Source organism: Parambassis ranga, chromosome 9, assembly GCF_900634625.1.
Source record: "Parambassis ranga chromosome 9, fParRan2.1, whole genome shotgun sequence".
Lineage (NCBI taxonomy): Eukaryota > Metazoa > Chordata > Actinopteri > Ambassidae > Parambassis > Parambassis ranga.
Window position 1 is genome coordinate 15,207,269 of NC_041030.1, and position 13,723 is coordinate 15,220,991.

General features: G+C 42.3%; 2 protein-coding genes across 2 annotated transcripts; both read left to right on the top strand.

Moving 5' to 3' along the window:
* The first annotated feature begins 519 nt into the window (after positions 1-519).
* creb3l3l (cAMP responsive element binding protein 3-like 3 like) lies at positions 520-6,469 on the top strand. Its single transcript, XM_028415234.1, has 10 exons — positions 520-655; positions 2,480-2,620; positions 2,734-3,127; positions 3,246-3,355; positions 3,469-3,561; positions 3,769-3,875; positions 4,509-4,577; positions 4,686-4,770; positions 4,851-4,944; positions 5,089-6,469. The coding sequence occupies exons 2-10, from the start codon at positions 2,480-2,482 to the stop codon at positions 5,484-5,486; spliced, it is 1,491 nt and encodes a 496-aa protein (XP_028271035.1). The 5' UTR covers positions 520-655; the 3' UTR covers positions 5,487-6,469.
* Positions 6,470-8,774: 2,305 nt separating this feature from the next.
* Positions 8,775-10,402, top strand: gadd45ga (growth arrest and DNA-damage-inducible, gamma a). Its single transcript, XM_028415123.1, has 4 exons — positions 8,775-8,932; positions 9,042-9,143; positions 9,255-9,465; positions 9,604-10,402. Exons 1-4 carry the CDS (start codon positions 8,880-8,882, stop codon positions 9,715-9,717), a joined length of 480 nt encoding a protein of 159 aa, XP_028270924.1. The 5' UTR covers positions 8,775-8,879; the 3' UTR covers positions 9,718-10,402.
* The last annotated feature ends 3,321 nt before the right edge of the window (positions 10,403-13,723 follow it).

Below are 13,723 nucleotides of genomic sequence, written 5' to 3' on the forward strand. Positions count from 1 at the left end.
CTAATGTGATGTATCTCCATGAAATGTTCCTGCTGTTAGGCCGATTGACCCCACTGACCTCTCTTTTTCTTTCCATGGCTCCTTGAAAAAGCAAATAAATGACACTAAGCTTTGATTGCCAGGATTACCAGGCTCATTAGCTAAAGTGGCAAATTCTATTTTCGATTGGATGTTCAGTCATCAGGTTTTTAATCCTGTGATGTCATGTCCATTCTAATGTGCTGGTTGAAATAAATCTACATTTGAAACACCTCAGTCTTTTTTTGTATTAAATTATTGTTTAATTATATATGTGTGTTACTTGTGGCCTACTTTTAACACACACACAAACCAAAATAAAACAGTAAATAAATTCTACTACTACATTTAAAAGTAGAACGTACTGAACGCAGGGCAAACGTTGACGAGCAGTATACTACACTTCCCAGAACCGCCTAAGACAGAGCACGTGTGCCACCATTTCCGCCTTTGCGTGATGATTTCCGCCTTTGCGTGATGACGCAGTTTTTGCCTTGTTGGAAGGTGGTTTCATTAGGAAGTGCCTGTGTGGCTGTGGGCGGTAGCAGCAGCAGCAGCGCAGACAAGCTGACTAGAGAAACCAAAAGGCATTCGGACGCATTCACACGAATGGTATTTCATCTTCTGTCATTAAACGGTAAGAAAACTTACGTCAACAAAACGATTTTTTTGCTACTTTTCGTGTTTTTAAATGACACGAGGGACCACGCCCTCCACAAATAGCTTATGACAGCATTAGCAGGGTAACATTAGTAGCAGAGGCGTCGATGTTAGCCTGAGATATTTCCTCCTCTGTCTGCCATGCGGGTGCATTTATGAGCTTGTTAACGTCAAAAGCTCATGAACCACTTTGCTCGTGCTAACTCCTGCCATAAGTAGGTCATTTCGTTTAGGGGGTCTTAAATGGCTTAACACTATGCTGCAAAGACCTGATTCCAGTTCAGTAAAGACAACCTGCTGTTTCCGCTTTGTTAACCTCAGCCAACAATGCCAATGCCGCTTGGAAATGTCTGCTTCCTGACATTAACTGAACGTTACACGTCTTATTTGTTTTGACACTTGATATTGTATTCAGATCTCGTGACAAAGACATGGAGGGGGTGGGGCTCAACATAGGATGAGGTCATGGTGGGACTGTGCTGATGATGCAATATTGCTCCATAGATATGCGGGTTATTAAACTCATTCACGGGGAAGGTCATTCTGTATTTTGATCACTCCTTCAATAAAACAATCAACCGCATGCGCCTGCAGCCTGCAGCCTCCACATGGAGGACAATACACAACAGCACTCAGCAAGCCCGGCTCACTCTCCATTTCCTGTACCATCCTTTGTCCTGTTTCATCATCATAGTAGCATCACTACTATCACCCAGCAGTGGGATAAAGGGGGAAAAACACACAATCACCTGGACTGTACATATGAAATATAATGTTTTGAGTTTGGGTTTATTGTATTCCCTGTTTATCTAACACTGGGGTGTGTGCTATGACCATTGATAAGAAATGTAGCTGTTAAATCCAGATCAGATAATACAATAACGTAATAAACTGTAGGACTACAACCTGAAAATGATTTTTATCAGTGGCAGGTGGTCATCTATCATCTTTTTTATGGCAACCAGTGCAGTCATAAAAATAGCAAAACATCTTTTTTTGCCTTAGAAATTTTGTTTAATCAATTACAACAACAAAATATTTTATTTTCAGGTGTATTTTATTGATCAATGTGCAGATAGTTTCAGCATAACATAACTACTCGAAAACAACAAATACACAGTAAACTATATCACACATCAACTGCCCAATATACCCCATATTCCAGATAGGGGGAAATTATGTTTATTTATTAATAGTTTAATTTCCAAGATTGAATAAGTAGGTTGTAAGAAGATGGTAGAGAAATATTTGTATTTCTGTACTTGAGCACATTTTCTGTCCTTTAAAACGTAACATTCAGAATTTCTGATATGTTGTACCAGCATAGCGTTTTTCATTTCATTTAGAGCAGGCAGAATTTTTACCATCGTAAAACCACCAAAAAATACCTCTATGACTGCTAAACAACTCTGCCCCAAGTGTCCTATAGCTGTACCAAATCCAGACATCTGTGACCTAGTTAGTTTGGAAGAAAATCATCATCATTCTTACTAAAAATTATGCTGCTTTGACCATTTAATATCGTTAAGACTATGTGTCTTCTCTGCATGCATTGAGTAAACATGGTGGCAGCAATGCTCTGAATATTAAATGATCACTTTCTTTTTGTTCTTAATGAGTACATATTGGGAGGTGATCAATTTAATACTATATGATGAATAAGAAAACAATATTGATGATAAGGTGTTTGGATGAGCTGCTTTACCATTATTCTATTAATGTCCTATCATACATAAACGTTGATGCCATTAATTACAAAAACTAAACTTGCTGTGGTCTGTATGCTGATGTTTTGCTACAGATGTCAGTTACTGAGGACCTGCCAGACATGGATGGAGCAGACCTGTTAGGGCTGCTGTTCCAAAATGGAGAGGATGGATCTACCGACCCCTTTTTCCCTGATGAGCAAGGACTCATTGAGTCCTGGCTGTCTGAACAAGATGTAAGACTTCATTCACAGAAATTATCCCTCTTTGTTATTGACTTTGTTATATCCTCTCTATATGTTTTATATGGAATGGCTTTCTGAATTTAACGCTATCTTCTATCTCTTAGATGCTGACAGGTGTGGATACTGAAGACTTCCTGTCCAGCTTGTTAGATGGTGAGGACAACATGGATGCCATCTGTCCCTCCCATTCTCCACTGGGCAGCGACAGTGGCATTTCTGACGACAGCAGCACTGTGGCCGGAAATAACAATCTTTTGGGGTGCCCAAGTCCCCATGGGAGTGATAGTGACATTGTGCCCAGTCCCAGCTATTCTCAGCCCAGCCCGGTGCACTCTGACCCTGCCTTGACCCCTGGAGAGCTGTACACTGAGAGCCAGGAGGCCTTAGTAGTCCAGGCAGATCACAGCTACTCTCTGATGCAGAGCGGAGGGAGGGACATGGACATGCTGCAGAGTGTGAGGGCTGAGAAACTGGACACAGATGTCTTCATTGATCTGGGTATGTACTGCCAAAGTATATTTGGATTATTTTTGTTATTCAGAGCTCTTTCTTGGGGTGCCTAGAATGTTAGAATATCAGATGTGTGTATTTTAAATGAATCATTTCCTTGTGTCAGATGATCTGGTGACTGAGGCAATGGAGGAAGACATCACCAGCGAGCTGCCCTGCACATTGGCCATTGAAGACTCAACAGAGAATCCAACCCAGCCTAACAAAATAGACCAGGTCAGTATGCCAAGCATTGCATGGCATGATGCACTAACCATCTGTATGATGTGTTATACAAATGAGATGTTTGGCCTAACAAAGACGCACAACTTTGTTTTTGCTCTCTTTAGTTTGAGTTTAAAGAGATTGTGCTCACAGAGGAGGAGAAGCGGCTTTTGGCCAAAGAGGGATTAACCATTCCCTCGCACATGCCTCTCACAAAGGTAGGTTTGCCTATATCAGATAATCGTGCCGTTTTAAACATGGATAGTATCTCACATCTTAGTATTTAGTTACTTGTAATCCAGCTTTTACAGGATAAACAGTTTTAATTGTTTTTGTATGTTCTTTCTGTGGCAAGGCAGCTTAAGGCTGTTTAAAACATCATTTGTCATGTCAACATTCTGGTGTACACCTGCTCTATGTGTCAGGCAGAGGAGAGGACTCTGAAGAGGGTGAGGAGGAAGATCCGGAACAAGCAGTCAGCTCAGGAGAGCCGCAAGAAGAAGAAGGTGTATGTTGATGGACTTGAAAACAGGTGAGACAAAGTTATAAGCATAGCAGAATGTTCATTTCCTAAACATTCTTTTAAATCTTTAAAAAGTAGTCTTATATATGACCACCTGTATTTTAAATTTCTCTGTACTATTGTTTTCTGTAGTATTATTTTTTTTGTAATAATGCTAAAGCAACAGTACAGTTCCTCTTGTGCAAGAATGTAACACACAGTATAATACTCCTATTGGAGTTGTTAGTTTTTTTGATTTCATGATGTAGGATGCAAATACACCACTGTACATATCTCAGCTCATCTTATAATTATTCTTATTTCTATTTTATTATTTGTATTTTTAATTCTAGATTCTTATCCATTTCTAGTTTTTGTGCTATTCCAGTAGCGCACCCTGCCCTCTGTCTTATTATTTGTTCTCCTGCTGTAATGACTCCATTTCCATCCGGGGATCAATAAAGTCTTATCTTATCTTATTGACAGTGGAATAAATAAACAAAAGTGTCAATCATCTGGCACTAAACATCTTCAAAGATGATTCAAATGCGGATGTGTCTGTTGAATTCATATATGATGTATTTAACTACTCAAACAAGAGTAAACACTGTGACAGGTGATTGTTTTTTTTTTTACTAATCACTGAGTAAATATCTACCACAGGGTGGCCATTTGTACTGCACACAACCTGGAACTGCAGAAGAAAGTCCAGTTGCTTCAGAAACAGAACATGTAAGAAGTCTTAAGATATTACCTCTTTGTATGTTAAAAACACTCAAAATGTCATATGTGAATAGGTTTACATCTGCTGCAATCAGTCATGTCTTTTTTTTTTTACAGGTCTTTGATTGAGCAACTGAGAAAACTGCAGGCAATGGTGAAGATTTCGACAATGAAGGCCAGCACAACCAGCACTTGTGTTATGGTAAATTCATTATTCCCTCCTTGTTAGAGTTGTTGTTGGTTATTGTGGAGCTCTTTGTCACTTTGTCTTTTGGTCTCTAGGTGTTCCTGCTCTCTTTCTGTCTCATCATTTTCCCGTCAGTCAACCCATTTGGCAGAAACACTGAAGTGAAGGAACTCTACACACCGTCCTCTAGTAAGTTACTTCAAAATGATTTGTCATAGCATGTGTAGGAGTGTTTGTTTTATCTATTGTGTGATGAAGAATGTCTTCATCACATACTTCATCACACAATGAGGCTTTGTCGGCACACCTTATTTTTCTTCGTCATTGTTTTAGTCATCTCCCGGACCTTACGCTCAGTGCCACCAGAAAGCACGGATGCCATCTCTTACCTCGAAGCTGAAGAAGAGTACATTGTCCAAGCAGAGGTGGACAACGTTAAGGCCATCTTTGCAGGTGGTCAGATGAATCACACGCCCGACTACCAGAGGGTGGAGCAACCGGACTCGGAAACGGGCATCAACAGCAACTCTTCGGCAGACTTTCCCGGTCCTGCTAAGCCAGCAGAGATGAGGCCAGGGCAGGCCGTCGGCGTAGACGCCTTACAGGAAGGATCCATTGATGCCGTAGTGGGGTCAGCAGTGGCATATGAGGTCACAGGATCTAAGGATAACTGGATAGACCGGAACCCTCCATCTGTCATATTGCCACAGCACCGCTCTGATGAGATGTAGTAGGCACATTTTGTGTCAGTGTAACCAGCAGAGGGAGCCATATTCCTAATGAAATAGGTACCAGAGGTGAAGCTTAAACACAAGGAGGAAGAAGGGAAACTGTCCTTATGTAGGATCAGCTTGTTTGTCCCTGCTTTTCCCATCTAACAGTCTTCTGGTATTGTACCTTTACTTCATTTGCACTTTCTGATTTCCATGTTGTAGAGGGTAACAAGTACTCGAGATAGATTTAAACTACTTAAAAAAACAGGACCTGAGGAGGCTATTAATTCATAACTTTGGCACCACTACGAGATTATACAAAATGATCTGACTGTAGATTACTTCAGGAGAAGTATGACTTGACAGCATTGTTAGTTATAAAACAGCAAGCCCCGTTGAATTATTATCACCTCCAGCAGATCTAAATGTTAACATAAGCTGCTCATTAATTATTCCCAAAAAAATCATAATTTACATAGCCATAGTAAATTATTATGAGAATATGTAGTTCACTGGTTTGCCAGCAACATCTATCATGTAGAAAAAATAGGCTGCTTAATTCCCATAAAGCTTGATCAGGGTGGTTGTTGGACTACTGTAACGCTTAAGCCATTGCAGGACATTTGGCCATTTAGAAGACTTGTAAAGTTTGTTAGTATTTCCCTTGTAACAAGGGTATCCATAATTCCTGTTTTAATTTTGGAATGTTTTTATGTTGTACAGTCAAAGCAAAACAAAATATAGTGCTAAAAAGACACTGATCATTTGCTGACCCCGATTCACTCTCTTCTTTTACAAATACATTGGGACAGACGTAGTAACAGAGATTCCTTTCTTTATGTCAGAAACACCTTAGCACTCCTGAGCATGGAACAAGGGGGTTGGTTTTGCAGTAAAATATACTCAAAAATGTTATGACCTGTTTTGTCAGTGATGCATTTTTGTTTGTTTTGTGCACATTATTTTTGTTACTGCCAGTAATAAATGGTACCTAAATAGTATTGAAACTACTTTTTGTTGTCATTGACAGGCAGTGGGATTTTAAATGTTAAACAAATGCACTGACATTTGACATAGTCCAAGAATGAAATGTAAATATATTAAAATGATTGTTGCTCTTTCTGTACATTTGATCACTTTATGTATAAGACATGTCTGGACATCTATAATAATAAACTTTTTATATATCAAACTGAAGCTTGATTGCTCTTTTTTTTTTGTCCAACGTGACTTCTCACGTTTTGTGTGTTCTCTGGTGTCCCTGCCATGTTATTGCATTATTCCATGTTATGTCCTTGTGAACTTCCTGGTACAAACATTGTTCATTCCAACACCCTTTGACTGTTGTGAGTCAGCTGGTCAGGTGCGCAGAGTTGCCATTTCATCTGCCGCTGGAATGTTTTTCTTCATAGTCAGTCTGGGATTTCCCACATTCCAGTCTGCTTCCTACTGCTTTCAGATCTCTTGTTTTGTTTATCTGACTAGCCAATTAGATGCATTATTATAGGACTAGGGGGGACATTCAAACTACTTTCAGTTTTCTCTTCCTCTAATCAGCGGATCTACGGCTGGCAAACCATATTTGGGGGTCTGTTTGGTGAGTCACATGTGTGAGGTTGGAGTCATGAGTCATGCAGCACATTCAACATGTTCAGACTAGTTGTGTAGTAGGGTAAAGGTCGCCTTCCAAAACGACCAGCAGGTGGAGCTGTTAGTCCAGATTTATGACTGTGAGCACTCTTGTCACTTTGTGTTCTGCTCCTTCGTAGATAAGGTGTTTAGGTTAAAGGTCATCAAGTTATCACGTTGACATTTTCATCTGCATTCATAGAAATGCCAGAGTGTATCATTTGACTCATCAAAACAGTTGTAAAGAAAACAGCTTTTAACTGACTAATATTCCTGTAACAGCCTCCTTCATGGAGTTATTAATGTCACTTTTGTGGAGAAATGTATATTTTCTCAGTAACTCATACACTTTCTAATGTTTTGCACATACATCATTTTCAAGTTTCAACTAGTGCAGCCACCTAGTGCGCAAACATGCACAGTCTTTGGTGTCTGGTTGTAAAGGCGAGTGATGGTTAATGCAAACACCTGCTACTCCGTCCGCTGATAAGATAAACTGGCTTGGACAAAAAAAAAACAAAAAAAAACCTACAGGCCACGGCACGTGGCGCTTTTCAGGAGGGGCCCATGCGCATCTGTCGGGCATCTGCCGCAGGGCACTGAATGGAGTATATAGGGTCAATAAAGAGTGCGGGGCGCACGCCTTGCGCACGCACGTACACACATTTATATGCGTCAATGTGGTAGAACCAGGGGCAGGTGGAAGACGTATTATTGTGACGCAAAGTTATTTTCTTTCCCTCCGTGTAGAAACGACACGCGTCCTTAAAGACTGCCAATTAAGCCTTTCTTTCAGTGGGGAGAACAAAAAACTGGCGTGTGCCGGCCACAAGCTGTTTGGCCACTCCTATTCTATCACGTAGCCACCAGGAACTCTCTGCTGATTCGGGTCAGGACAGGCTTGCAGGTCTCCCTTTGCGAGACAGTTCTGTAACTCCCGGGAAGTCACAGCAGCACGTTGAGTAACAGGTTGGGTAGGGACGCGCCAAGCTGTTTATTAAGGCCATGGCAAGGCTGGAAAGGGAAAGTCTGGATGAACTATATATATATCTTGAGTGTTTCCCCATGGCTGGGGAAGTCCAGCCTCTGAAAGATTGTTCCAGGGTTAATGATGGAATGGGCCTACATTAGTTTCATTTCACATGGACAATCTGCATAATTAATTATCGTGTCACCTATCTGCTCCCACTGGTGGAAAATAACATGACTTGGTGCATAATAATTATATAACCCGCAAACTGATTCCAGGTACTCAGTGAACAACAACATGGTATAAAGTGTTCCACGTGTGCTAATCATAACACACTCAACCAAAACATAAACAATGCGTTTTCACTGTATTCATAAATGAATTTCATAAAATGTGATTGTCCCCTATTCTGTGATTTCAATTGTCCAGCTGAAGTCATAGTGCAGTGTCTGTGAAAGTCCATCGTAAACAGGACTTTTAGTTTTTGTACGTTGTGATGATGTTGGATGTTGACGAAGAGGAATAGGTGGTGGGTGGGGGGGATTTCTTGAAAGCTTCTAATCTTGCCCCACGTGGGGTTGTCAACAAGCTCAGTCCAAACTGTCCGGGGACTTTTGCTTTCTTCACTCCGGCTGCTCTGAGCCAATAGTAAGAGGCTGGAGCGGAAAAGACCGCCCCTTGCCGAGAAACTACGCCAGGCTTGCTATATAACCACCCACAGCCTGATCAGAGCTCAGAATAACACGGAGACACACACGCGCAGACCTTTACACTGCTCAGTGCAGCATCACGAGCGCGCTTGGATTATAACTATGACTCTGGAAGAGATCCACGGACAGGAGAACACAATGGAAAACACTGATAGGTAAATATTTTACGCACATATATAATATTATTCAACTATCTGCTGGATGCTTTTCGCCTGTTTTGTAGAATGTGCGCAGTGTTCTGATGATTGTTCTTCTTTTGTGAAGGGTGCAAAGTGCCGGTGCAGCCCTGGAGGAGCTGCTGGTCGCTGCTAAGAAGCAGGACTACCTGACAGTTGGAGTTTACGAGTCTGCTAAAGTCATGAATGTGTAAGTATTGCAATTCGTGACATAATTACTTGCATTTTTAGTGAATTGAGTTGTTTAGCGTTACGCACGAGGACGCGCTTATACTGATCGCTTTTGTCGCCTTTCCCACAGTGACCCAGACAGCGTGGCATTCTGCGTCCTCGCTACTGATGAGGAGTACGAGTGTGACATTGCTCTTCAGATCCATTTCACCCTCATCCAAGCTTTCTGCTTCGATAACGACATCAACGTGGTGCGCGTCAACGATATCGAGCGCCTGGCCGACCTCGTGGGTGCAGACGAGACCGGCGAACCCAAAGACGCGCATTGCATTCTTGTCACGGTACGTTCCCAGGAGCTGGCAGCCAGTGATTCATGCATGCATCACACTCTTCTGTCTGACTTTTCTCATGTTACTGCATGTCTCTGTAGGTGTTTGCTGACTCTAATCATCTCGCTCCTTTCTCTCCCCCTTTTTTAGAGCCCCAGTGCAAATCCATGGAAAGACCCTGCTCTGGACAAACTGAGTCTGTTCTGCGAGGAGAGGCGCAGCGTGTATGACTGGGTGCCCACCATCACACTCCCAGAGCGCTGAAGTGACCTTTCCTCAAAGATGCTTCACGTAATGAAGATGATGAAAAGAAAGTCAAGGAGCTGAGCTTCAACTGGGGGTGTCAAACCTTCCCGCCTCACTTGTCTGGATTAAGAGGCTGTTGGCTGCAACCTCGCTGCAAGAGGGCATCCTTCCAGTGCAGTCTGGGTCAGCACTTCTGGATTACCCTGCGTGAAGGGTTCAAGTTTCAGAGGTCAACTGTGGACCAGGTGTATGTGGATTGGACAGAAAGCCTGATGGACACTGTGAGAGAAGCTGGACTGTACTACATGGTGCATTAAAAGATGGTGACCCAGTGACTGGCCTAGATAACAGGCAACCCAGGGGGGGGAGCTATGAGGAGAAGGTCACAGAGCAATAAACTGTGCAAGAGATGGACTAATGAAAGTGTGGAAACTGGACTGAAACTCATGAGATGGGGAGCATGGCAGACGCCGGTCCAGAAGAGGGAATCTGAAAGTATGAGAATGGACATTACTTTTCTTGTGAGTGCAGCTATCAGGAAGTTCTTGGATTGAGCAGAAATTGCTTGCAAATCCTGATCTGCGCTGTATCACTGAAACTTCATGGACTATTATTTTTACTTTAGCAAACAGAACAATGCAATCTGAATTTGAATTGTACTGCTCATATTACATGTTTGTGAATAAACATATGGAACCAAACACTTTTTCTTCTCAGAACTTTTATTTCACCTTTTTATATTAAGCGTCAGAGTTTTAACTTAAGATGCAGCAGCATGTGGAAAGTTTGCAGCAGAAAACCTGTAGTATCAGGAAGTGTTGCAACATCAGTTACTAGAAAAGAAGTAAAATGTGGGTGGGGTGGGGGGTGTGGGGGTAGTTCATGAAAAGAGAGAGTTACAACATGATGTTTAAAACGTGCTTTTTCCAGGCACTGACCTTTTACCGCTTGCAGACCAGCAGCCTTGTGCAGACTAGGGGACGGTTTTCTTTTGGGTTCATGCACCGGTGCCCGTCTGCTTATGCATAGTTTTGTGCATCCACGTGGAAATGGTAAACTGTACCAAGAGACCAATTTAGCTTCTACTGTACAACACTGTGTGCGCACTAAAAATCCTGCATACACACACACACACACATTAGAAAATGGACTGCAATCGGAGCTAGGCTGTAGCAGAAATGTGGGTCAGCAGACCATCGGTGGCAGGTAAGGGGAAGTATGCGAGTGTTGCGGTCAGATCGGAGCTGAGGCTGACGGTAAAAGGTAGCCCACATCAAAGAGAGAGCAGACTTCAGAGGAACTCATCTCGATTTTCTCCGCACCGCCTCTGGTCTTTAGCCAACTGCTGGTCACAGCACGCATGATGTGTATTCACATAAACACACAGGTGCACACCGACACCTGTATGCACATACACACATGTATTCTCACAAACACACACACACATGCGCACATCTAAAGGAGGCAGTCAATGTCTGCTGAGACTCAGGTAATTGCCCATGTTCTAAGAACAGAGGAAGCTTCAGTTAGACAGAAATGCAGAAAAGAAAACAAAGTTGTAGAACTGCTATAAAGGGACTTTCCTTAGGCATTAATATCTGCACTGATAAGCATGTGGGAGACTCACATAAATACTATACTATAAAACGACTCATTTTACTACATGTGCTGTCAGAACTGTAGAGACTGAACAGCCCTGTGGGACGCTGATAAGAAGACCAGTGTGGCTTCTGATTGCAGTGTGGCAGGTGCTCTGTGGACCCATATGATTAAACATGAAACCTTCATCTGAGCAAAAGCTGAAATACATTAACTTGTAAAAATTACCTGCAAAAGTCCAGACCCTGTCCCAGGGCAGACCAGGACACAGTTAAAACACTTGTCACACTATCAGTAATAAGTGACCTTTATTATATTATATGTTTCTAAAAGCACCCAAACAGGTCAGTATTTGTCAGACAGTCTGTAAGACTTCTTGATTCCTTTGTGCAGAAAAAGCACCATATAACACCCCAGATAAGACCTTTTTTCAATAATTTAAATGTTACTCTAACTGGAAACTGGAATGTTGGTCACAATTAAGTTTTAAAGTGTATTGTTAAACTGAATCCCTGACCTACTTTGGATGAAAGCTACATTTATGGACTTTTCTTTGTGTCAAATGTGTCTCCTATTAAAATCCAATGTCTGCAGCATCACCCCATGCAAGCCCTATGCAAGACTGAAGAACAAACAACAAGCCTATATGTATTCTTTTTTCCTTTTGGCTACAGGTGTACAATATGTGGGCTGACAGAGAGAGAGAGACAGACAGAGTTTGAGAAAGCCAGACTATTGGAAAAGCTCCTTGCTTCTGCTGTTGCTGCTGTTTGTATGGAGTTAACAAACATCTTCTCCCTGTATTGACTGTGCTGCCAAAGCCTGGAGCAACAGTCCAGACTGTTGAGGCAGCCGACTGTCTGCACAAAGTCTGAGCCAGAGATCTGGAGCTACGATAGACTGAAAGCAAGGGAGCCAGACCAGACAGATGTGTGCTGTGACTTAGAAACATTAGGTTTTTTCAATTGTGGCACAGAAAATTGGTAAACTTCAGGAAATGTTAGCAACTAACTAGACCTTTTGTTTTTCTACTTGCATTGAAATCGAGGACAAAGGGAACACAGCACATTCCACTTATCTGTGCATTTACAGTTCACAAACTAAAGGGTTTGTTTGCATGTTTAAAAATATACATTGAATTGAACTGAAATAACATGAACCCTGATCACAGATGTCTGTTGCAGAGACATCTACCTAAGGTTGCATACTAATCAGCTAATGCTGGCCTAGATTGTTGTGTAATGCCACTCAAGGAGAAGGGATAAAGAGTCAATGTAGCATCAAGTCTGCCCTCGATCTTATATGGGAAGAGAAGAACACACACACACACACACACACCTTTACTGCATTTCTAATCCCTGCAGGAATAGAAGAGCTAGAAGCCAGAATATGTTGATATTTTGATTATTCGTCCGGTGATATTAAAGTACCACATAAGGCTGTTTGCTGTTGAAATTTTACAGTATGTGTTTCTATATTGGGACAGAAACAGATTCCCACACTTGCGGTTCAACCGTAACTGCTAAATGTTTCACTTCAGTAGAAGGATACTCTGCCCTTCCCAGAGCCCATTACCTTGGTGCTACTCTTTCTTCCCATTCTCCCTCTATTCCACTTACAGTAACCACAGCAAAATGAGATTACACGATGAGCTGGCAGGCAGGCAGCATCCCTTCTCACCCCACCCTGCGCTGTCTCTCTCGCTGTCTCTCGCGTGGCCAGATTGGTACCATGAGATCATGGCCCAGCTGGCTTTGGCAGTGGCAGATAGATGGATAGATAGATAGATAGATAGATGGTGTCGGGTGTCTCTAATCTAAGTACAGGGTATGTGTCACTCACTGGAAAGATGAGCTGCACCCTAACTGCCTGTGCAGCTGCTGATCACAGTGAGCTCACTCCTCAGAGGCTGTGTGTGGTGAGCCAGCACAGCATGCAACTTTTAAAAGTTCTTAGTTTACCGAGCAGGGAATTTCTCACTGATGGGGTGGCCAAGGTGATTCCAAACAAAAAAACATGTACACAGGCTAAACCTGCTGTTTGTGCAACAGTCACTGTCAGTATGTCAGCGTGACCTCAGATAGGTGGTTTTATGGTTTGAGTTAAGCTGAAGTAGCTAAAGTGCACACGTGCACACACACCTGGGTTACTCCAACGACCACAGTACACACTGTGTGACTCGTGAGATCACACACATGATTCACTCTCAGTTCAAAAGTAATGATCGCGGTTGTCTTTCTGCAGACCCTGTAATCAATCAGGGCAAAACAGCTGTGTGTATGCCAAGGGGAGTGTGACCAGGTTAGACACACACACACACACACACACTGCTGACCTATACTTTTGGATTCAGAGTGTCCCTTAAGGGGGTAGAGTGACACACACACACATAGCAGGTCACTAAAGATGAGGTCATGTCACACAC